We start from the raw sequence: 24899 nt of genomic DNA, 5'->3' as shown, positions 1-24899 counted from the left end.
TTGTATCATCTTTATTCAATCAATGTAGTATTTTCAAAATACATTGATAAACCAATTTAGCTAGTCTCAAACCAAAAATTGCATGTTTTAACTTATTTTCACACCACCTAACCAAAATGTGTAAAATTTTTCAATGGTGACTAACCCATCCACGATCATTTTTCAATTGTGACTAACCCACCCATGATCAACTCTTCCCTCCCAAGTCCCAATAGACCCAACAAGTCAACCATTATGCACAAAGTGGTGCTCTTCAAATTCGAAGTCCATTTGGTTAGTTTTTCTTAAGGCAAACAAAACCCTTTCGAAACTACTTTATTTTTGGAAAAAAAAACCCTTGGAAAAACTACCCTTTCATCTACTCAGTTAATCAGCTGACAACCCAGAAAACTCTTACCTGTTTTACTCACTCCTTCAAAAACCTAGTACTCACTACCTATTATATACAGTAATTCACAAAAAAAAAGAAGAAAAAAACCCGCAAAGATTGAGCAGCAGAAAACCCAAAAAAAAGGGTTTTGTTTTTTAATTCTGTAAAAATCAAATTGAGTTTTGTGGGTTTCCGTAACATTCAATTTCTGGGGTTTTCTTGGTTCTTCAATTCGAGTAATTCCCTCTAATTCTAACTATATTTATTGGATTATTTGCTCCAATTTTTAGAATTTATTAAACTTTCATTGATTACGATTGTTTAATTTTGATTTTTCTCTGATTGTTTAATTGAATTTTTTACCCAGCTACAATTTCGGGTCCTGTGAATAATTTTTCAACCCAGTGTGTTGGAAGGGTTTTTCTATCGATCAATTTTGATAAAGGTGATCGTTTCCGAGTTGGGGTATGGAGATGGATGAGGAATTGATCACTGCTTGCAAGGTATTATAAAATTTGATTTTTTTTTTTTTTTTTTTTAATTTTTAATTTTTTGCAAGGTGTGTAGAAATTCTTCCGTTTCACGAGTTGTGCTTTTGAGTTTAATGTATTGGTTTCACCCGTTTCTTCCTTATTGCACGGTGAATTTTTGTTGTTCAAAACGATGGTGATCCGAGTTTGTGTATAGGGTAGAATAATAATGGAAAAGGCTTATCATTTTTGCATTGTATTGTGTTAGCTTGCTAGAGTTCATAAATCTGTAATGGGGTGTGTTTGTCTATATTTCAGCTATGAGATAACTTTTGGGGGTGGGGGTGGGGAGTGTTTTACTTATTAAGCAAGTTGGAAATGGTTTTAAGTTCAGTGTTGCTTTGGCCTTTTCTTTAGGAGTTCATTTGCAGAAGTAATAGACTGTAGTCTTCAGGATTGTGGGCCGGGTAAAGTGGCCTTCTAGGAGCGTGAATAAAATGAGAGTTTTCTTATAATTGTCGGTAGTTTGATTACAAAAGATATAGTGTTGCACTTACCTTGATTTTCATACAAATTTAGAACTTGTGGACCTTACTTGGCAGTGTCATAGTATATTGATTAGGTTTTCCTTTTTCCACTTCTTGAATTTTTTTTGTCAGGAAATTTAGGATGCTTAGGGGGAATTTGGTCCAAATAGTTGATAAGAAATGGTACAACAATGAGAAGTATATAGCTTTTTGGTTGTCTTAATCATAAAATTTAACTCCCCTTCTCCAAATGTTTTAAAAATTCTCATTTTACTACTAATATCAAACTAAAGATAAAGATGGTTGGGTGAGAAAGAAGGTAGGCAGAGGGAAGAGAGAGGGAGGGGGAGGTATAAATATCAATCTATGAGGGAGGGATGGGTAAAAGATTCAGGGGATTTTGGGAGGGATGAGAAGCTTAGGGGTATGAGGCTCCATACTCAAGTTTATCTCATCCATATACCTTTATCACTTCCAAATATATGTCCCTCAGGAATCATATGATAGATTTCCATGTTTAAGTTGGTCTTGAATGTTTCTCCATTTATAAGCATTGCCTTAGATTTAACTTGTGGAAGATAGAGTCTTTTAGTGACTCAAGTTGTGCTTGATGTTCTGATTCTTGTGAGTCTTGATTTTTCATAATTTATTTACTTCTTCTGTTCTTTTTTAATTGCAATGATGGGGTATTTTACACCGTTCACACACATTTGTTTGATCGTCTTTTGTGATTTAAAGGAAAAACATAATCATGTGGGGTCTTGCTCGACTCGTCTCGATATATATTTTCAAAATATTAATGTTGTAAAACGTGCATTTCCAAGTGTGAAAACCCAAACGTGCAATTAAAAAAGAATGTTGGAAATACTTATTAGGTGAACAATGATAAATTTGTACAGATAGAGGGAATCACGGTGTAGCATGAGTAGTCCTGAGATTAGAACAGACGAAATCCTGTATTTTATATTGTTATTGTAAACGTGTGTGAGGCTAGATTTGTAAGTGCTGTTGTGGCATGATATTAGCTAAGGGGTGATTTTTCATGTTAGACGGCAGGATGGTATGATATGATGTCAACTTGGGACGGCTTAATTGGATCTTGAAAACAATAAAGAAGTCATGCTGTAGGAAACGGCATGAGATTTTCAAGTCTTCCCATATGAACTACGTCAATGAAGGAAGATCTGTTCCTAGTTCCAACATACTTCATGTTTGTTCATCATTCAAAAAGAAGTTAGTATACATAAGCAGAAAGTCCTATGATATCTTAACTCTAAGGTGATAGTGTGCAACGAGAGTCATGTTTGAAACTAAAGTAGACTCTCAGTTGATAAAAGATCCACATTAGAAAGATTTCTCTTACTATTCCTTACGAACAACAGATGAAGAAAATAGAGGAAAACAATGAGTCCTGCAGGAAGGTTTTTCGATAGTTTGTTAAGAAAAGAAAACTACAGAAGTCATCAATGGTACTGCAGATTTTTCTTAAATACAACAAGTGATAGGCATAGGCTTGTGTTTATTATATTTTTTTGCGATTGCCATATTTTTGAGGTATGATATTAACTATTGAGGAATTTAGTATTCCTTTCCCTTTTGTAGTCAAGATATGATGTTCCTATTATCTTGAATTCTGTTTTATCGACCATTATATAATTCATCTTCTCTAAGCGTCCTGTGATGCACATATGTGTGAGATATCTTAAGAGATTAAATAGGGTTTTCTTAATTTTATTTTTAATAAAGAAGTAGCCGTGCATTATATTAATACTGTTTTGCATTTGTAGGACAAGTTGTTACAGTTCCGGTTAATAGAGCTAAAGGATGTACTTACTCAAGTAGGCCTTCCAAAGCAAGGGAGGAAGCAGGTAATACTTGCTTGATTTAATATTTGACTTTAGATATACCAAATGTTGAATGGCTTTTGGACATAATAGAATGCAATGTTATTTCAACTACCTTTTCTGTCTCTCTTTTAATTCCTGATTTTAAGAAAACATTTCCTGTCTATTATTCTTGTACGCAGGATCTTGTGGACAGAATTTTGGCCTTGCTTTATGATGAAGGCAGTGAGTTTCAACCTTTATATTACTCATGTTGCCTTACTTCTGCGTTGTTTACTTTTCCGTTAATTTCATGTCATTCATTTTTGAGTATTTCGCTTTTTTCTTGTCAACTGTTGATTAATTTGAATGGAATTTAGTCCATGAGATGCATCTTTCTTGATTCTTTGAATCTTTTCTTGTATCTATTTCCAGATTTTTTTTATCTAGTGCAGTTACCTTCTTTTTTCTTACAAGTTTGTATCTCTGCATGTGGTCATGTCTGTTTCATTGGATGTATTTTTTTACACCAGCTGTTTGTTTACAGCTCCAGGTCTCTTCAAGAATAATGTCAATGGGAAGGAAGGATTGGTGGAAATAATTGAAGATGCTTACAGGTGAACTACTCCCCTTGTTGTGTTTAACTGTTTATAGAATTTAACGAGCTCCTTGCAATGAGGGAAAAGGCTCTCCATAGATCCTCTATTGTATAACAGCTATTTATATATTGCGTTACTATCTATCCTACTGTTATGTCTGACCTTGGAAACAGTGAATTGTCCTTTTTTTCATGAATTGGATGTTAAGCCTGATTATAAACACTGTGCACCTTTTCAGTTTTTTGTTGTTTTTGTTGTTACTTATTAGATCACATTTTGTAAGTTGCAACCTAATGTCCTAATACATTGTTGAGGATGAGGTATCTCTTTGGACTTTCAAGAAAAAATAACTGCATGTTCACATGCATGCATGTTTTAATTCACTCCTGAGCATTCTGTTGCCTTATAGCTGAGGCAACATTGATGCCTGTCTGCCTCTGATCTTGTTCAAGAGAAGATGATCAAGTAATTGATCTTTTTTTTTTTTTTTTTGTTTTGTTTTTCTCTCTCTTGATCAAGCAAGGATAAAAATAGGGTCTCTGTCACATGAGTTGAGGTGCACCATGTGCCACATTTCATGAGGTACATAGGTCATAATCTCTGCTAGGGTTTCATAAGATACTCATGTTAGAAGGAAGGTGATCATGAACTATGTGAAAGTCCCGAGTGCTTAGAGATTGTTTAAGAAACACTTTTACTTGTCCCTATCCTTGATTGATATGTGGATTTCCTGTTGTTCCAAGGAATGCACTGTCTTACTGTGATTTTAACCCCTTGTGGATTTTTTTAATTAAAATTGTGCTGTCTTTGGAGTCCAGAAAGATGCATGAATCGGGAAGTAATGGCTCAAGTGCAAAAAAACAAAATTGTTCAGGTAGCAGCAGAACGCAACCTAAAGAGGAAGCTGAAGATCTAAATGAGTTAGAAAGGAAAATTCGTTGTCCTTGTGGCAGTGATGTTCCTGGTGGTGGTGCATTGGTTCAGGTAATTTTTTTTGCTTATTTGTGATTTGTTTAGGGTTTGTTTGACATCGTTTTTTGTTTTCAATTTTTTGTTTTTGTTTTTTGTTTTGTTTTTTTTTTTTAAAACAAAAAACCAAATAAGAAAACAAAAAAAACGTGTTTCTACTTTTCTGTTGTCAATTTTTAAAATTATATGACATATATCATATGATTTTGAAAAATAATAAACCAAAAAACAGAAAACCACTGCAATACCAAACGAACCCTTAAATTATGAATGTTGGTTACCCTGTAATTCCCATTCTGAATGTAATCCCTAAAATACTACTATAAATTTATAATGTTGATTGGCCAGTTAGCCTTCACATATTGCAGCTATTATTCTAATTTCTGAATACTTTGATGTGGGACCTGGAAAGAAGATAAAAAAGGAAGAACATGACACTATCATCAATCGGCAAAATGTTTCAGTGCCATTTCGTTCCTCTTAATTGTGTCCCCAGTATATGCTCCTTTAATGTTTAGTTGGGTGGATTAAAACTCGTTGAGTACTTGGTTGTCCACATTTGATTGGGTTCACCAAAGCCAAATGTGTTACATATAGCAATTGAATCTAGTTATTTGTAGCAATATTACTCAACTAATATCATTGCTGGGACTTCACTGTGGTCGGCTGCGTTACCCCGATACTCTCCTCAACCCAGAGTATCGCGTGTCGACTCGACACGATGCTCGACACGCCTTGGGTTGAGGTGTCGACTCGCGTACCGGGAAAGTGTCTAGGAGCGAGTGTCGGGATCAATTGGATCGGTGAACTATGTTACTTTGCGGTCACGACTAGGTATGAAATTCAAGAGTAGATCAGACTTTCCCAGCGGACTCCATTGTTGCAACCTTGCAGTAGCTTCCCGATAGAGAGAGAAAGTAGAAGCTTAAATAAATGGGGTAAATCTGGGTGGGACAGCTGTTTATAATAGGGTAAGGGTGGGACAGCTGTTGTTTGGGGAAGGTAAAAGTGTGTGGGACAGCTGTTTGGCTTTGCTAATTCCCTTTTTGATTTTTTATTTTTTACTTTTACTTTTGAGTATTTTCTTTGGATAGGTTTTGACAATAGTACCAATGTTGGTTATTACGGAGTACCAATTTTTGTTAAATACCCTTTCATATTAATTGATAATTATTATACTATTTTTTTTTTTTTTAATTAAGTATCTTAAAAATTTCCCGACACTTTGTATACCAGCTGTGTCTAAAAAATTAGTCAAGACACTCTTTTGACCGTATCCCCGTATCGGCTATTTTTTGAATTGGTGGATCGGATTCTCTGATCCCCACTTGGATACGACACCCAAACTTGAGTCTGTGCAACATAGGTGGTCGGTCTTTATTTTAACAAAATGAAGGTCAAAAATGAAATTTTTTTGGTTCCCTTAGGCTTATAATGTATATATATTTTTTTTAATCCATGAAATCAAGACTTGACTTCAATTATACGAGTATACAACAATTGGAGTAAGAAGATTTGCCTGCAAAGATTTACTGGCTTCTTCCCTTCACATGCATTATCAGAAGAATGAGGTTCCCCACTTAAGATATCCATGCCTTTATAGTTCTTTCTTGGCACATCATTGGCCTAGGGACAGACTCAAAACACATTTCTGACAAAGACTATGTTAAACACTGAAAGTGAGAAACCCTTGGACAAGTACAATGAGATGACCTCCCTCAACTGCAGCCCCCATGTAAAGTATTTTTTGGGTTTGGAGGAGATTAGGCCCTTTCGGTCTTTTCTCTTAGTGTTCTTGTTTGTATTGCTGGTAGTTGGTTGGGTTTTTTTTTTTAGAGTATTGGTGATGGTCAGACTGGCATGAATAATTTCCCATTTGTCAGAGTATGTATCTTTAATCCCTATTGTCTTTTGTGCTCTAAAGGCTGAAAATTTTGAAATCCAATTGCCCAATTGGCATTATTGTTCAAATTGTTTGTGCTAGTTCAACAAAAATTCTAGGATCAGAGAAGTGCATTAATTCATATCCTGTAGAGTCATCAGTGTCTCACCAAACACACCCTAGAACTTCTTTGGATATAAAAATCCCTGTAAACGTGCCTTATCATTAATTTATATTGTTCATGGTCAAAATTATGCCTGGTTTTTGTAGCTGAATGCAAGTTTGTCCATTGGGGGTATTGGTAGAAGATTTCTGTATCAATTCTTTAAAATCTTACTGTTGTTGAGGATTGTTTGTTATCATAGATGTTATTGCATAAAAAAAAAAAAAATTGAAAATTCTTTTCCATCGTTCAAGAAGAAATAAGTACAATGAGGTGAACAGCTTTTGTTTCTGCACAAAAACTGCTTCTGCTAGAAAGACTGATCTTTGTACTTTAGGAGATCCTCTTTAGTAACTTTCTTTTGGCTGCTGCCCTTCCAATCTTCTTTGCTGTTTCCAAACCTATTGCATTTTTGCACCTCAACACTGGATTGACAGTCTTTTTCCTAAATATGCTACATATCTGCACTATTTAATTCTCAGCAGGAGCCAAATTCTAGTTCTTTTTACTTAAAACCCTTTTGCGCTTGTATTTTGCCTTTACCTATATCTTTTATACAAACAAATCTTCTGTGAACTATCTTTTACTAACATAGTTGCCAATGCAGTGTGTGGATCCAGATTGCAATGTATGGCAACATAGCAGCTGTGTGATCATTCCTGAGAAGCCAACAGAGAAGATTTCCATGCCTATACAGTTTTTATGTGAAATCTGTCGAGTGAAACGTGCTGATCCGTATGTACAAATTTTCTTCCCTCTATGCTCAATTTTCTGTTTTGTATTGTGCTGTTCTGTTTTGGGCCTTTTGGCTTATATCTGTAGCATTGCAAACACTGTTTGAAAGACATTAGTCAGAATCTTTAGTAGTATAGAAACTAGCAAAACGAGATTTGACTGGGAGTTGATTTGGGATAGCTGTTGCTAGACACAATATCAGTCATTTATTGGATATAAAGTTAATGTTTGGATATTTTCTTTTAAAATGTGTACTAAGTTAAGCTCCCTTTATTGTTTCAGTGGATGCGTAAATGGGCTTAATTGTTATTTTAAGTTGTATCTTTAGTTATTAGATTTAGCCATAAAAATGTGCTCATTAATATTTAAAATAATGGTATTCAGTTTTGTCTAAGTTAATAATTGGGCTATGAGGCTGCTGATCCTGATAAGATGTCATCTAAATGAGTGGCTAATCACGTAGTATATGAGTTAATTTGATAAATTATTAATTCACTATTTGCTACACATGACAGCTGTATTCCTCTAACTAAAGGAAAATTTAGTGTGACATAATATATTCTGATGCAAACTCTTGAACAAACATAAGCTGAACATGAATCCCAAAGGGAGCTGAAATGCCTGATATCCAATGGCATGATATTGATGCAATTTGATGTATTATGAGACTCTGTTAAACAAAGAAAGGGCATTAGCTTGCAATTACTTTAATTTATCATCATCCGTGACTGTAATCTGGATGTTGGAAGCCGTTGGGTAGAACAAGGAATTTTGGTCCGGTTAACCCTGATGATAGAACCTGGCAACTACATAGTTGTGTTTTGTGCTTGTAAAGAGTTTATTGTCTCACCTTAAAATTAAGTGGATGGTTTAATGTAAAATAAGACATAAATGTGGGTACTTTTCTTCCCCCCTCCTATTCTTTGCCCCCATTTTTTTGTATTAAATCTTTTTTTTGGGTGCTCTTTCTTATGGTCAACTATGACATGTTTGCAGCTTTTGGGCAACTATGGCACATCCTCTGTATCCTGTCAAGCTATCATCTTCCACACTTCCTGTTGATGGGTATGCAATGTCTCTTGGTATTCTATGATCCAACCAATATTGTTGTATTATCTAGGTATTTTAACTATGTTCTTGTATGAGAGAACATAGCATGAGTATATCAAGAGGATGATGGGCTCATTATAGTAAATTATTATTATTTCTATGTGTGTAGACAGACTAGACACAAGTCAGACATGTACACGTATTTATGCACGTAGGTTTCTGTGTATGTATTTGTATATGTGTGTGTATGTATATGTATGTATTTCAGCATGTATACACACATACTTGTGTGTTTGTATCTTGATCTATTGTGGTGGGTTCGGGCTGGATTGCTTTTTGGCTGTTATTTTAGCTATTAGCTTATATTCGAAGCATGCATGTCCTGTATACTTTTTATGAGTGATATTATTTATTTCTCCCATCTGTGAGAGTTCTTTGACCACGTATGAGCACCCCATTGGTTCTTTGGTTGAGATATTCATTATCATGGCTTATTATGAATTGTTGATGTAAGGATTATGTTATACTTATCGACTAGCAAGAGGATTAGGAAGAGGAATGCATATAGTTTTAGATAGATGAGGTGAAGTACCGAGGGGTATTGGTTTTAGAATCTGCCCGTCCGGGGAGGGGGGGGGGGATATGTTTTGATAGTTTGTTATGAGATCTAAATTAGAATTGAAATTAGCAGAAACTTGAGTATCGTGCCTTGAGATTTTATCTTTCACTCGTTTTTTTCAAGAAAACTGTGACCTGTGAGAAGAGCTGGATTATATGTTTTGTTGGAAAGAGTTTTTGAAGGTTATGATACTACACTGCAGAGAACTTTTTGTTTTAAGAATCATAAAATCCACCCCTCAGCCTCACACAGCTACCTGAGCATATAGAGTGCCAGAGACAAAAGTAATGGTCAAACGTGATTCTATATGGAACTATTTAGTTGGTTTAATTGCAGAAGCATTTTTTGTTGTATACTCTTTAAATGGTTCTGTTTTTCAGGTGAGGTTTTCCTTTTTGTGTTAACAGTTTGTTTCTGCATTTTTTACTTCTCTATGTTATTCAGTACAAACCCACATGTAATCGTGGAAAAGAACTTCAAATTAACAAAGGCGGATAGGGAATTGTTGCAGAAGGCTGAATATGATGTTCAGGTTATTCTCCTACACTCTGGTTGTTATGAGTACATGAAATTTTATCATTCAATAACTCTTAATGTGTACTAATTTGTTTCGCAGGCTTGGTGCATGCTCTTTAGTGATGGTGTTCCATTTCGGATGCAGTGGCCACTATATGCAGATCTGCAGGTTAATGGTATGTTAACATGTGCAAGTGTATTTGTTATGATGCCATTTGTAACTGATTCACCTTATCTATCAATATGATGTTCATCCCATATTGACCAATGCTTACTTCTACAGCTTCATTAAATCCTGCCACTTGTTTTGTTATTGGTTGGTTATATTATCATCAGGTATCCCGGTCAGGACTGTGAGTAGAGCTGCTTCACAGCAGTTAGGAGCTAATGGACGTGATGATGGTGCAAAAGTGAGTTTTTTTGGTACCTTTCCCTATATATTGTGGGACAATGCACCTTTTTTTTTATTCGATTTAGGTATATAATATTTTTATCTTCAAAAAAGGAACTTTGAAAAGATAAGTGGAGTGGGATACTAGATATCATTGCCACAATGCCACCTAAGAGATAAACCCCCTTCTTCCTTTCTAATGTGTTTGAAGTATACTCTGAATTTTGAGTGTGGTCTACATTTCACTAGCAACTCCAAAAAAGAAGGGGGTTGAGGTGCAAGAGTGGGACATTGGATTTGAAACCCTCATGCAAGAAATCCCCCAATAGGTTTATTTTCATTGATGAATGACATTAGGAAAGCCATATCCTCTTGAAACCATTTCAAAAATCTATAATTGGTTAGTATATCAGTATAAGCTTGTACTTTTTAAATCAATGACTACATGAACGTTTAACCCCTTTCGTTGTTTTATGTTTTCTAGGACATACATTAAGTTTTCTAGTTTTTTTAAGCAATTATTATGTAACCTTAGATTATGTAATTTCAATGTAAAGCTCTCTAGGGAGTAGTGAATCAATGATAAATGAATCCAAGCTTCCTACCCAAAGTTGTTGCCTTTGCTTTAATGCTTGTGTTGCTGGTAGAGCTTTAGTGTCATCGCATGTTTTATAACATCTCATATTATCAATGATTGGTCCTATTTGTGCCGTCTTTGGCCCACTCAGCCGTTATCTGCCAATCCTGCACACCCGTACTCTTGTTGCCAATAGTCAAGATTGGCCTTGTAAATCAGACGTCTGCTTGTGTTGTTACATGCTCATAAGCATTTTCCGCGCTACGCCCTTGCTGATAGATTGGTAAAAGAGCAAGTCGCATGGTCCGGTGTCATAACGCTTGTGACTGCGGCATGTATTATATCTCCTTAATGCAAAAGAGAACTTAACTTTCTCCAACTACCCAAACCACTCAATTGCCCCTACTTGCACACCCCTCTCAAAAAATCTACTAAGCATGTCAGAACAAAATTGATAAGAAGATCAAAGTTCTCCCTTCTTTAATCCTCGCGATAAAGTTAACCACTCTTTAGGGGCTCCTTGTGGCGATATTGAAAAACAACTTATAAGAAAATAACCCCCATCTTATGTCCCCACTGAATATACTCCTCTCAATAAGCACATCTAAAAACCCAACTTACTCCATAGCGAGCCTTCTCAAATCAATAACATAATACTAAAACAGACACCGGGAATGACACGTGTTACTTCCAGGTACTGTTTTTTCCCTCCAAAACTCCCCTCCCTTTTTGGCAAAAAATCTTTTATTTTTAGAATATTTGTATAATACAACTATAATAATATTATTCCAAATCTTATGTATTATCTTTACATATTTACATAAAATGTATTTCTTTTTATTTCGTGTTCTTAATTCTTCCATACACATTTACCTAAAATATTATTCCAACTCTTTTTAAATTATAGAAAAAGTGAGCCACTGGTTCAGATACAAGATACAATCATTACCGCCTGCACATCTTTTAGACAGAGTATTATTGAATTTTGCCCAAAAAGTAATAACACAATTGATTCATATGATTGATAGGACTTTTTGTGAGAAACTACCTAATAAAACCTAAATTTTGTGAGAAACTGCCTAATTAAAAAATGTTGTAAGAAACTACCTAATAAAAGGTAAAATGTTGCAAGATACTACCTTTGATTGAATTTCCCCTGGTGATTTAATTTTACGACGTTGATCCACCTTAAAACACCCCCAAACCACCGTGAGGGTTGGTTTTTAAGGTGGTAAGGTTATTTTCGGGGTGGTTGGAGGATATTCCGAGTTGGTGAGGGTAAATTAGTGGTTCCAGATGGTGATTTTTGGGGTTGGAGGTGGTGGTTTTGGGGTTGAAAGGTGGTTTAGTTATGGCGGCGGCGATTTCAAGCAAGTTGTGTTAGTTTTGGGAATGAAAGCGATGGTTTCGAGAGTGTTTTGAGGTTATCGGTGGAAATCTGGTATAGGTAATATTTTACAACATTTTACCTTTTCTTAGGTAGTTTTTTACAACATTTTTCCTTTATAAGGTAGTTTATTACAATATTTTACCTTTATAAGGTAGTTTATTACAACAATTTTTTCATTAGGTAGTTTCTCACAAAATCCGGGTTTTAATAAGTAGGTTTTTGACAAAAAATATTAATTGATATTAAAGAAATTACTTTAAAAGATCACTTTAATTATTTAATTTTTTTTTTTCAAATATCTCTAATATTTTGTTTCTTAGACTAATGGATTATTAGATATGACTATGAAATAAATGTTGTGTTCGACAGCTATATCATATGTCTAATTCTAGGAAAATATCAATCAATTCTTTGTTATTACGTAATTAAATAAATTAATATCTTAGTGAATACAAAAAAAAAATTATTCTCTTTTGCTGAAATATATGATTGATATAATGAATATATTACATTCGACATTATAAATAAGTTGCATAGTAAAAGATATGTTGGACACAGTGACAAGTGACATTTTCTTGTGTATCCTTCTTTTCGATAATAGCTATCATCTACAAATTAACTTTTAAGGCAATAAACAAACAATAATTATTAGATAGCTTCAAACATACACAATTTTATATAATAACAAAGAGTGATGATATCATGTAGAGGATCAATTCATAAACAGAAAATGTACTATTAATAATATAGGTTAGTGTTGCCTAATTGTGGATTATTATTGCCTTTAATGGTCCGAGTAGTATTTATTTCTATTGAAATTATTTTATTGGATATAAAGGTGATATGTTATATGTAATTTATATATTTACATGTTTGCTGTGCTAATAGTTTTATTGTAGATTTTATTCTGTTGTTTGATTAATATTTTCATGTTTATTAATATAGGGCATTTATAAATAAGTCTTTAGTCATACAGTCACTAGATTGTATAGTTTTATTGGGAATAGTATACATTATCATTAATGTAATATAATGTATACTACTTTTAAATAATTACAACACAACTAATCAACAATAATTGTTTTTTTTCTCAATTGTAATTTTAGTAATTTTTTCCTTATTTTTTTCTATATGCATTGCATTTGTTTATTCCATATGAGTTGCCTCATTTTTATATTATATCACAATTAATTATGGGAAAAAGATTATTACTTGTGTAAAAAAAAAAAAAAGATTATTACTACCGTGCATCGCAGGGGCACTAATCTAGTTCTTATCTGAACACTACACCCTTGTTCTCTTTTTATGGGATTTATTAGCAATGTCATTGATCTGCTTTGCCTAAGTAGAAGCACTATGGAACTGTAATATCTTGCTGGGAATTACCTGCTCTAACTTATTGACCAATACTTTTGTGACATTTTAAAGGCTTAAGCGAGCAAGCGTATTGATGGGTCCCAAACCTTAGTAAATGATCATTGTTTGGAACAGGAATGATGGGATTGGAATTCATTCTCTTATCAGCGACCCCAGTTTCAGAAAGCTCTGTTATAAGGCTATTAGTCACAATTATCAGTTTTGGAAGAACCATTTTGCCTTACTCTAGCCATGCCAAATACCGCTTGCCTTACCGCACCCTCGTTGAAGGGTCTCTCGAGTCATATTCCTATTTGAGAAGGAATTGGATCTGAATGCAAACTAGACCTATGTACCATCTTCATGAACAAATATATATATATATATATATATATTTTGTGAAAAACTACCTTTTATTAGGTTCATATGAATACAAGTACTTAATATAACTTTTTTTTCTAAACATAATTACCTTATAGATACAAAAACTTAGACTAGCACCACCTATAAACGGAATCCGTCAAATAACTCCATTAGTGGGCCCCGCCTTTTCATTTCTATCCACTTATTTCTGCTATTTATAATTCTGTTCTTTTTGCTCGAGGATTTTAGGGCATCTTGACCCTTTGTAATTTTTATTTCCTTACTTACCTACCACGAAAATATCAGCTACCAAACCCCAGGCCTTAGCTAATGCAACCGAAGGTGGAACACCTTAGGGACAATATACTTGTACAGCATTTGTCATCATTGAATGTTTTTACTTGTCATATTCACTTTATATTTCATGCATTTACTTGTGTGAAACACACTGAATAATAAATTTTTGCAGATTACATTGTACATTGTAGAAGGAGTTAACAAGATATCTTTATCTGGCACCGATGCCCGTACTTTTTGTTTTGGTGTCAAACTTGTGAGAAGGCGTACGCTTGAGCAGGTATCTTCCCCTCGTTTGATATGTCAGTTTGAACCTTCTTTCTTTGTCGCCCTTCTCTCTCTCTCTCTCTCTTCTCTGTCTCCCCCTTTCTGTGAGGCACATACTATGGTGTCTTGTTATAATTACCATTGGTAGCTTGGCTGGGTGGTGAAGGCCTCTCATGTATAGGACTTGCATGCTGTAATATTAGTCTCATTGAGTTTTTATTTTTTATTTTTTTTATTTAAGATACCCTTTGAGAAATGTTATATCTTTCCAAGCCTTGCCTTTACCAATTACTCCATATTACTTGACATGTAAAAGGTAAGAGTTAATTATTGAGAAGTTGCTATTTTGTTTGCTGAAGTAATGTCTAGATTTTTTTTTCATGCCTTTAATGTTAGATTTGATGAAGATACTAATATCACAGTCGAAATGGATGGGTGGTGGTTGTTCAAGGTATTTTAATAGGGGAAATTTGGCTGTGTGTAGGTGTAGGGAGTGAAGAATGAAGGGAAATGGATGGGAGATGCTTGTTCGAGTTGTTTTAATAGAGGGAATTTTGACAGTGTGCAGGTGTAGGGAATGAAGGGATGGAGCTGGGGTTGGGTTTGTAAATTTCTCTTTCTTTGGGTTGTGCTCGTCTTAAAATTTTTATTCCAAGGGTTGCTTACTTGGATAGTTGGATCTGTACAACTATATATGGTACCTGATATGTGTGTCCTGGAGTTCAAGTAAAGAGTTGTAGACTTGTACCTCTCCTTCTCGCCCCTTGGTTGGAGGCTTGGAGCTATATGTGGAAAGTTAGTATTTTGATTATTCAGCAGTAGCGTGCTCTGCCGCACCATTGTTCCAATGCCTTTCTTATTAAGTATATAAGACAGAGACAGAATAGGAGGATTTTTTGGGGGGCGAAGAAATAACTCTGAAAACCCCACTATATGCGGTCTTCTCGTATTAATCCCACTACTGCTTATCTCTGAAAAATTCTAATTACTATGGAGTAATAATAAGGATTCCTTCTTAAAACAATCCAACAGTACCAGTTACCTTTATTTTTAAAAATGTTAATTCCTCTCTTTCTCTCTCATCTTTGCTCCTCCTATACAATGCCGTTCCTGGCCTTCCTGCACCCTACAACATCACCGTTGCCTAGCCCCTTCTCCTCCCAACTCATGTATAAAAAAGCTCAAGGCGCGCTGAAGCGAGAAGGGTTATGCACTTGTGCAGCGCCTAGGTGCGCCTCAGGGCGCCGCTTTGAAGTGAGGCGCACTACATAAACAGTTAAAAAAATTTGGCAGAAATTTGCTTCAGGTGTGCCTCGGGCGCTTTTGGTGCGCCTTGTGTGCCTAACCAAAAATCGCCTCACCCAGACCAAGTTAAGCGCTTACCCAATATCGGCTTGCGCATCAGCGCCTTCAAATACTGCTCCTAACGCTTGTTAACTGTTATAGCTTCTTGGTCCTTCCTTCTCCCCATGCCAATATTAGTCCTCATTTTTTTCTCATCATGGAAAACCATAAAGTTGAACCTGATTGCTTTAATTTGGGCCTTAATTTTCTTTAATGCTTTATCACATTGTTAAACTAATGTTCTATATTCTATTCTACTTTGTGTGCTTTATTTAAATGATGAATTAACAATTTGTCAGGAAGAATTGATAAGATTTTTTTATTTTATTTTTATTTTTATTTATCTTACATTTTAATATGATGGGTAAAAAAAAAGCATTTGATGAATACATCTATTATAATGGGTAGTTTGCGACTGAGTATTGATGCTGACCTTGTTAGCTTGAAGAATTGTTGACAATTGTTTCATTTTTCTTGATTTTATTGTTCTGGTTCACTGATGTAATGTCTATATTTATACTGAATTAGTTTTGCAGTTGACAACAAATAACATGATGATATCCCATAGTTATTTTTTCCCTCCTGTTCTTTCTAAAATTTGGATTTTCATTTGAAGCTATGTATAATACTTACTGATACTCATGCCTCTAAACGACTTGTTAGTACTATAAAATCATAGCATACTAATTCAATTGTTTTAGTTATGAAATAAGTTGTATTGTATTTATGGGGCAATCACTATCAAATTAGAAAATATTCAGATGAGACCAGCTATGTACATAGCCTTAATGTTTGAAGAAAGATAATCTATTTTTATTTTTTTTTTATTTGTTCCGTTTCGAGTGCACTTTTTCCAGTGCACATTTTTGACCCTTAATATTGTTAGGTGTCAAGTAGTAAAAAGCATAAAAAGTTGATAAATTGAAACTATACGTTGAGATGAATGTAGCAAGATAAAAAAAGACTTTGTTTCTCTTAACATATTAATACCAATGGTGGTCAGAGTGAATTATGTGATAGTGTCAAATGCCAAAATGGTACAACTAAAAATAGGAGGAATTACCTTACAACTTTATGGAATTATTGAACCTTGATCTCCTGGCTAACATTATGGGATGGAGTAAGTATTTAGCTTTAGTTTATTGGTGTATGAACATTATCCATTTGTGCTTGTGCATTAATTTGTACTGGTTGCTTATCTTTTTATGTTTCAAATTTTTTTAATTGTTTGCATGAGGTCTTTGAATCAACTTGTAGATTTTAGCTGCTACGAAGTGCAGGCATGCCTGGACTATGCACTTAATTTTTCTGTTGTACCATTGACTCATTGTATATATGTATATCTAGGTGCTAAGCATAATTCCTAAGGAATCTGATGGTGAATCATTTGTGGATGCACTTGCTCGAGTTCAGCGCTGCATTGGCGGCGGTATTACGACTGGCAATGATGATAGTGATAGTGATTTGGAGGTCATTGCTGATTCAATCCCTGTTAATCTCCGCTGTCCTGTAAGTCAATCTTTTTTAAAAGAATATTCCCGGCATTATTTACCCCAATATTTCATTCAGCTTTTTTTCCTTGCTGTTGAGTAATATTTCGATGGATGCATGATCATCGTAATAGATTTTGAATTATGGAGGGATAATACATCATTCCCTCAGAATTTCTACTATTGAAAAGCAAAGCCAAAAGAGTCATTCGAAAAACTCTGTAACAGGTTATTTGCTGTTGTCTTCTGTGATTATATTGGGAAATATTTTTTTAGGCTACAATCCCACTTCAGTCATTTGAAAAAAGATCAATTGCATGGACATTTGTGGTTGTCGTTGGATAACCTGATGATATATTCCAACTTACACTGCGTGTTTTAAAAATCACCTGAACAGTACAGACATTAACCCCTCCCCCCAATATGAATGAAATAATAATTTAAAAAAAAACCGAAAGAGGAAAAACTGAAATCGTTTCCTGAGCGGTGACAGTATAATGTTGATGGTATGTTTGAAGCTAAATAGTGTCTCACTATGTTTTTTTTTTTCTTTTTCAACTGGTTGTGGCATTTTGGCTTTATAAAAACAGTGACTTTTTAAGCATTGTTTGTATCTTTTTCTTTATTTTATGTTTTATTTCTTATGGTTGGGGGTTGATTTGGACATGAAACACAGATGAGCGGCTCTAGAATGAGGACTGCTGGAAGATTCAGAGCTTGTGCACACATGGGTTGCTTTGATCTTGAAACTTTTGTGGGACTAAATGAACGCTCTAGGAAGGCAAGTTTTTTACTTTATTTACAAATTGACTGCTTGTTACCGATAAAATGATGCATGTATAAACTGTTTCTATTCGTTGCAGTGGCAATGCCCTATATGTTTGAAGAACTACTGCCTTGAAGATATTATTGTTGACCCTTTCTTCAATCTTATTCTAAAGAAGGTAATCCCTGGTCATGAGTTATCCTGTTTCTATTGTCATCATATATATTCTTGACCCTATTTTCTGTGAACTCTAGATGCGAAGCTGTGGAGAAGAGTTAACTGAGATTGACATGAAGCCTGATGGATCTTGGCGGGTAAAGAATGCCCGTGAAGTTGGGGATCTTGCTCAGTGGCACGGCCCGGATGGTTTGGTCCAGGTGTCCAACCTGTCACAAACTGCGAGGGAATATGTGTCAGAGTGCAATACTTCAAATCCAGGCATGCCAAATAATGTTGCCAACTGGCATGCTGTTGGACAAGGGAGTGAAGAAGTTGAAAATATTGACCAGAATATTATTAGAATGAGCAGCACTACCACAGGAGATCTGAAAGATGATGGAGACCCGAGTATCAATCAAAATGGTGTTGAGCAATTTGGTGTTTCTGATATGAATGAACCTGAAGTTAGCTCAAGCCTGCCGAACTTTGGCCAAATATATGAATCTAATGGCCAAAATTGTAATCTTCCTACTGCATGTGCTGATGTTATTATTCTCAGTGATTCAGAAGATGATGATGTTAGTCTGGTTTATCCTGAAACTTCTCCTGTGGTTTGTCATGCTAAAAATGAAGAATACTCGATTCCTGTGCCTGAAAAAGATCTCAGCTCATATCCTGTTGGTTCTGATGAGGGCCATGGTATTTTCAATGCGAATCCTGGCGATTTTCTGATTTCTCAGTCCGCTACACCCAATAGTTTGCCAGGAGGTTCTGGATTTGATTTCTTTGGTACTTCAGGAGCTTTGCTTAATGAGCACAATCCTGCTGCCTACTCAGGACCTGTTAATTGTGTGCTAAACTCTGGTTCAACTATGGATCCTGTTCCTCATGTGATCACCTCATATGATCCCCACAACACATTTGACCATCAATTTGCCTCTGCTAATGGGGACATCCCTTTAGAAGTTATCCTTCCAGATCCAGTTGTTTCCGGAAATGAGCTGCCAGTTTTAACTAGCAGTCCTGGTGAGGATTGGATTTCTTTGAAAACAGGGGCTAATGGAAATGAGAGTTCCAGCAGCAATGTGGAGGCCCATCAGGAATCTGCCAGCGAAAATGGGCTGGATTTGCAAAACCAGTTTAGGTCTAAAGAAGGTATACATTCCAGTTTAAATGTTGCTTCGTTTTCTTTTGAAGCTAAATGCTATGAGGGGGTAGGGATGTCTTACTCTAAAGTTTTTATTTTTATATCTTTTAATTTAAATTTGAATAAGGCAATTCTTTTCAGATGCTGCATGCTTAAATTGTCTCTGAATTATCTTACCTCCTTCAGATGTTACTACTTTCGTTCTTAAATACTAGCAGCAGTATGACATAACACTATTCATATATTAACTTTGACTTAAGTTTTTTACTAATTTATAAAAATCAAATGTTATTGTGAAATATATTGCTGGGTTAGTCTCAATGTATATTCTGAATTATTAATATTATTTTAATAATTATTATCATTCTATATACATATTGTCAAAATTATACATTGACACGTGCTAGTCAATTTGTTGTATGTATTTTGTCTGTTTATTGTGTCTCCATAAAAAAGAGAGCAATTGGACTAGATCAATATAGTTGGGGATCTCCTCCAAATGGAAAGGATCCTTTGACAACATTCAAGACATGCAACAAACTCATATGGAACAGCTAGACTTTTGAAATAGTATCTTTAACAATTCATTATAACGTTGTGAATTAGATATCTGATAATGAAGATGGCTTATTCCCATTTGTTTCCTATTCTGACAATATTGCCCCACAATCAATTTTCATTTTAAAAGTATGCAAGCAACTGAAAAAAGGTGGTTTTGTTTTTAATCTACCTTCATTCACTTGGCACGCTTAATTTAGCTTTTATCTGATTACGTATTGTGGTAATGCTCAATTTGCGGATTGCTGTTTTGACTTGTCCCATCAGCAAGTTAGGTTGTTTTTTCATGTAATACCAAGGAGGTACCTGTCATCTGCAACATCTACACTTTTACTGCCTTTAAGGGCTTTAACCCATTCAAGCAAGTAGATTGGAGGTTTTTTTTTCCTCTTGAGACGTGCATCAGGCGTGATAGTTAACAGGATTGCAGTCTCTCTTGCGTAGTTGTTTTTGAAAGATGAATATCTATCTTCTCCATGACGTCATATATGCATGTTTTTCGAAGTACAGTAGCAATTCCCAAGCAGGATTCCCTTTGGATTTTTCTCTTTTTTTTTTCTTTTTTTTTTTTTTTTTTTTTGGGGGGGGGGGGGGGAGTACATGAGGTGAGTGTATTGGAAGGTAAAATTAATGGAGTGTATATCAGCAGAGATAGCCTTAATCGCATGGCTCCCCTTAGATGGTCTCTAGCAATCTGTGATATTTTTGATGTGGCTTGAATATTTACTGTAATTCTGTAAAAGATAAAACTGCATAGATTAAGATCTGAAGGGTTGCAATCTAGATTACATCTACTTAGTATGTGTTCTATTTGAGATGTAAATCGTCACATGTTTCCATGTTACTTCAAATGTCCAGGATAACATTACCATTTTTTTATGTTTTTTTTATTTAATGTAAACATGTACGAAGTATATTCTTTCTTATGTTTCTGTCATTTGTTTTTAAGTTTCATTGTTGTAGATTATAAAGTCTTAAAACAAACCTTTCCAGATTCTTTACTTCAAAGGACTCATGGTGAATCTGGATGTGGATCTGATGTTGCTGCTAGTAGAAAGAGGTCTGATGGTCCTTTCACATTTCCTCGCCAGCAAAGATCTCAAAGAAGACGGCCTTGTATACAAACATCTAAGAACCTCACATCCAATCAATGTAAATAGTAGTAGCACACTTGGACGTGTTATAGACGTTCTATGGGACCATTGTGGGAGGCTAATTGTTAAATTGGCTTTCCATTTCTATAGTGGTTGTCCTTTTTTACCTTGGAGGGTTTACCTTTCAGAGCCAATTTTATCATGCTTTTTAGGAAACGGCTGATTTTTCACCTTTCACAATTTTGATTATCTGTGAAGAATTGTTGTCATATGGTGGCCCATCAGTTGAATGAAGATGTGGGCTATTATTGTCTAACATTGCTGGAAGATCACGTGGATCAAGTTGGGCGTGTTCTCCTGCATATCAGGTATGTACTATGGCCATTATGAATTTGTGGTAGATACTTGCCTTAAAGCTCAATGGTATGTTTAATGAAGAAAACTTCTTCTAAATGCCACTGTGAATTAATTCCATACATCTTTTTTTGTTTCATTGGATCATTAAGTTGATTACAGTTATGTCAAAATTATTGTCAATATGTAGTGTAATCTGAAATAAATATGTGGCAACTGGATCCAGATTGAGGTACTACATTTCTCCCTTGAGAAATAATAGTAGTAACATATACTCTATTATTGCTTTTAAATGTCTATAATAGTGATGATCTATGTTTGGATTTTTTTGAGATACCTACTATAACTGAGGGAAAGGAAATTCGTGAACCATACTTGGTATGAGTTTGGTTTTTTTTTTTTTTTTTTTTTTAGTTCGTTTTGCCATGTTGAATTATATGAAGCAACTTAATCAAAAGCTCTCAACTTTGGTTCTTTTCTAGAGGGAGAAGCTCTGACTTCTCTCAAGAAAGGATCCCAGAATCATGTGTCTAGTCATCACTCCCCTCAGTCGATATCACATTGCCCTTTTCCTTTCTTGCAGGCTTAATCGATATGCCCACACCTCCTTCTAGCTAATCAAAACTCTATAGCATCACCTAACTCTTCCTTTCTTTGTTCCTTTTCGACCAGTGATGTCCATCTCTAAGACTCTAACCCTATACTACGATTGATGTCTTTTCAAGCCTTCATTGTTCATCGATCACCAATGTAGCCTATTCTCAGTTGTTTCTTCTCTTATTGAGTTGGAGACTTGGAGCAGTGAGTTCATCATCTGTTTTGTTTCAGTGAGGTCTGGATGTTTTCCCCTCTTCCTCTGCCTCCTAAGTTTCAGATCCACCGTCTGCCTTGCTGATGACCAAATTGACAGCACTTTGTCATGTCTGCTTCTTAGTCATGCTTCTTGCTGTAGTGTTGCTGCCTTTGTTCAAATCATCTCTGCTTCAATCTTTGAGGTCCCCAGATCTGATCCTTCACCTTCGGCTGGTTTTATTTTATTATGCTGCTTATCCGTTGTAATTAATACTACCTCTGTTTTATATTATTTGCAACTTTGGAGGACTACACGGACTCGTAGGCAAAGTTTGTTTCTTAGTGTAAAATGGAGAGAGGAAAATATGGATGCATGTGATGAGGAGAGAGAGAGAAAAATGACAACCTAAGAAGGGAAAAAAAAAAAAAAAAACATTTGTTGCAAATAATGTGTAGCATCCATTTTTGACAAAAGGTTAAATTAATATGAAACGGAGGTAGTAATTAGGTTTTTTTGGTTTGTTTTTGGTATACTGTTTATTTGTAAGGCGTGCTGTAATTATTTAGGTTTTATAATTTTGTAATCAGTTAATATTTCTTCATTTTGGTGTTTGTTTTAAGTAGTTTTTCTTTGTATTTTAGTTTAATTAAGTGATAGAAGGCTTGGTATTGAATTTGCATTATTCGAGAGATTAGAGTTAGGTAAATTGTCTATCTTTGAAGTCTTTACTAATTTCCCTTGGATCTGGGGCTGGGTCTAGAGGGCCTTTTGATCTTATTCTAATTGCCTCAATGTCATTATATTCCATTCTACAAGGAAATTCCTGCTGTTTTCTTTCCTAGTAAATAATGTAACTATCTCTATCTCTATCTTTGGAGTTTGAATATCTGGTAGGTAGGTAATGTACACAATTTTGTTCCTCTTTTGGAAAATTTAATAGACTGGTGGCTTGTTCCATGCACTGGTAAAATTTTATTATTAAAAATTTACTTGATATAAATTTTAGATTAACGTATGTGCTTCTATATTAGATATAACTTGACTAGTAGCGTCGAAACATTCCCAATCCCCCATCACTTCTCTTGCACATCATAGTGTTCCCCTCCCCCATCCTTTGCACTTCTTAGTGTAACTGTATCATGCTGCCTGTGCATTATTAATTTGGGGTGGCTAATTATTTTTCTGACATGTAGATTTTGGGTCTGTGCCCTGAGGGAGCAAGCTTGCCAATTGCAAATCCACGCAAAGATGGAAGAAACTTTGCAAGATGACTGTTAATATTTTAGTTTGGCATATCTGAACCATGTTCAGCTGACAATTAAATTGTAAAGAAGATAAATTACTCGGTGACTGATCTAAAACAAGGAAATTTTTCCCGCAGGAGCTACAGTCCAACGGTCCAGTGAAGTATGTTCCAAGGTCTACTGGTCAAGCCTGATGATATTTGCTATTCATATTTCTGATTGAGAATAGATAGATTAATTCTGCTACAGAATGAGGTTTTATTAGTGAATCTGACTAGAATTAGGTTTTTTCATTCCTCCCCCCCCCCCCCCCCCCCCCCCAAGGTGTAGATTAGCCGAAACAGGTAGTTAAGGGTGACAGCTGATTTAGTGGTGGTGCTGCAGAGGCCATGGGTTTGTCTGATTTATTTGGAAGCTTCTTATGTTGGGAAGCTGTCCATGATAGAGGATGACTGACCGAGATTTCTTCGCAAAAATATGGCAAAGAATGTGTAAATATATCTTACAGGACCTGGTTCTATAATGTTTTGATAATGTGTATATACATTTATCCAGTATTCCTGTTGGTGCCAAAATAGAGCATACTTCTGAAATTTGAATTCTATTCCTCCAATTTTGATTGAATCGAAATCTCTATGCTCAACAAGACTAATATGTGCTAGCTCTTTCGCGGGATCCTGTTTCTCACCCATTTCCTTTCTCTCTCCTCTTCCCATTACATTGTTTCATTTGTTCAATCTTAATCAATCTTGCCTACTTTGTACAGTAACATTTCATCATAATTTAATTTATTCCCTTATAAACTTAAAATGGGGTGAATCATGTATGCTGTTCTTCTGGTAGTTAATTAACTTTAAACAATCTGATTCAACAATAACCCTACGCAAACTAACCTCAAGAGCAATAGACAACCCATGTCTTGCTGCCATAGCTTCCCCAACATCTGTGTCAAAAACCTCCTTGTAAGTTTCGGCAAGTAGCAGCCATTATATCACCAACTGAATCACGAATCACGCCACCCAGACTAGTAGAGCCAATGTCAAAGCAGGTAACTTCAGTATTTAATTTATAAATACCCTCAGTAGGAGCAGTACAATTATCAATCACCCCAACAAAGTTGCACAAATTTGAGGAAGAAACATCTCTTGCTTTCTCGTATTACCCACTAAACTCAAGCTTTGTTAATCACATCCTCAATCTTTGTACATTTCTTCTCAAAAATCCAGGCATTCCTTTTGACCACTCCCCATAAAATGCTCCACAATATATCCCACCCATCCCTGTTTTTATTGTCTTTTAAAAGCACTGGGCATAAATCACGCAAAGATAAGAAGAGAGCTCTATCATCAGAAAGTCTAAGAGGAGAGGCATACCAAATGGCCTTAGCATTAGCGCAAAATACAAGTTGGTCAATTTGATCAACTTGTTTCGTCAATCAATAGGGTAGAACAGTCTTTTCCATCATTAAACCTGGGACATTTGGGTAATAGCATTAATGTTGACTAAGCAGCTTGGCCGTTATCTCTTCAGATACCCCATATCTCATCAATGCACCTACTCCCCTTTTAAGAAATCAATTTTTAAAT

General features: G+C 35.2%; 1 protein-coding gene across 1 annotated transcript; it reads left to right on the top strand.

Annotated features, from left to right (window-relative positions):
* Positions 1–25: 25 nt before the first annotated feature.
* Positions 26–23789, top strand: LOC110710462 (E3 SUMO-protein ligase SIZ1-like). Its single transcript, XM_021888763.1, has 18 exons — positions 26–606; positions 738–873; positions 3155–3235; positions 3394–3436; positions 3738–3807; positions 4608–4773; positions 7411–7538; positions 8535–8603; positions 9652–9739; positions 9824–9899; positions 10060–10133; positions 14270–14377; positions 17056–17217; positions 17875–17979; positions 18062–18142; positions 18219–19278; positions 20822–21290; positions 23263–23789. The coding sequence occupies exons 2-17, from the start codon at positions 838–840 to the stop codon at positions 20986–20988; spliced, it is 2514 nt and encodes an 837-aa protein (XP_021744455.1). The 5' UTR covers positions 26–606; positions 738–837; the 3' UTR covers positions 20989–21290; positions 23263–23789.
* Positions 23790–24899: the final 1110 nt, after the last annotated feature.

This window comes from Chenopodium quinoa, unplaced genomic scaffold (genome assembly GCF_001683475.1).
Source record: "Chenopodium quinoa cultivar QQ74 unplaced genomic scaffold, ASM168347v1, whole genome shotgun sequence".
NCBI classification, from domain to species: domain Eukaryota; kingdom Viridiplantae; phylum Streptophyta; class Magnoliopsida; order Caryophyllales; family Amaranthaceae; genus Chenopodium; species Chenopodium quinoa.
The sequence above is the reverse complement of the archived record's forward strand: the minus strand, read 5'-3'. Positions and strand labels throughout refer to the sequence as shown.

Excerpts from the sequence above, each read along its gene's own strand:
- LOC110710462 (XM_021888763.1), top strand. The coding sequence starts at position 838 with ATGGAGATGGATGAGGAATTGATCACTGCTTGCAAG. Across the intron at positions 3,437-3,737 it reads CTTGCTTTATGATGAAGGCA|CTCCAGGTCTCTTCAAGAAT; the intron begins GTGAGTTTCAAC and ends GTTTGTTTACAG. Across the intron at positions 19,279-20,821 it reads CCAGTTTAGGTCTAAAGAAG|ATTCTTTACTTCAAAGGACT; the intron begins GTATACATTCCA and ends AAACCTTTCCAG.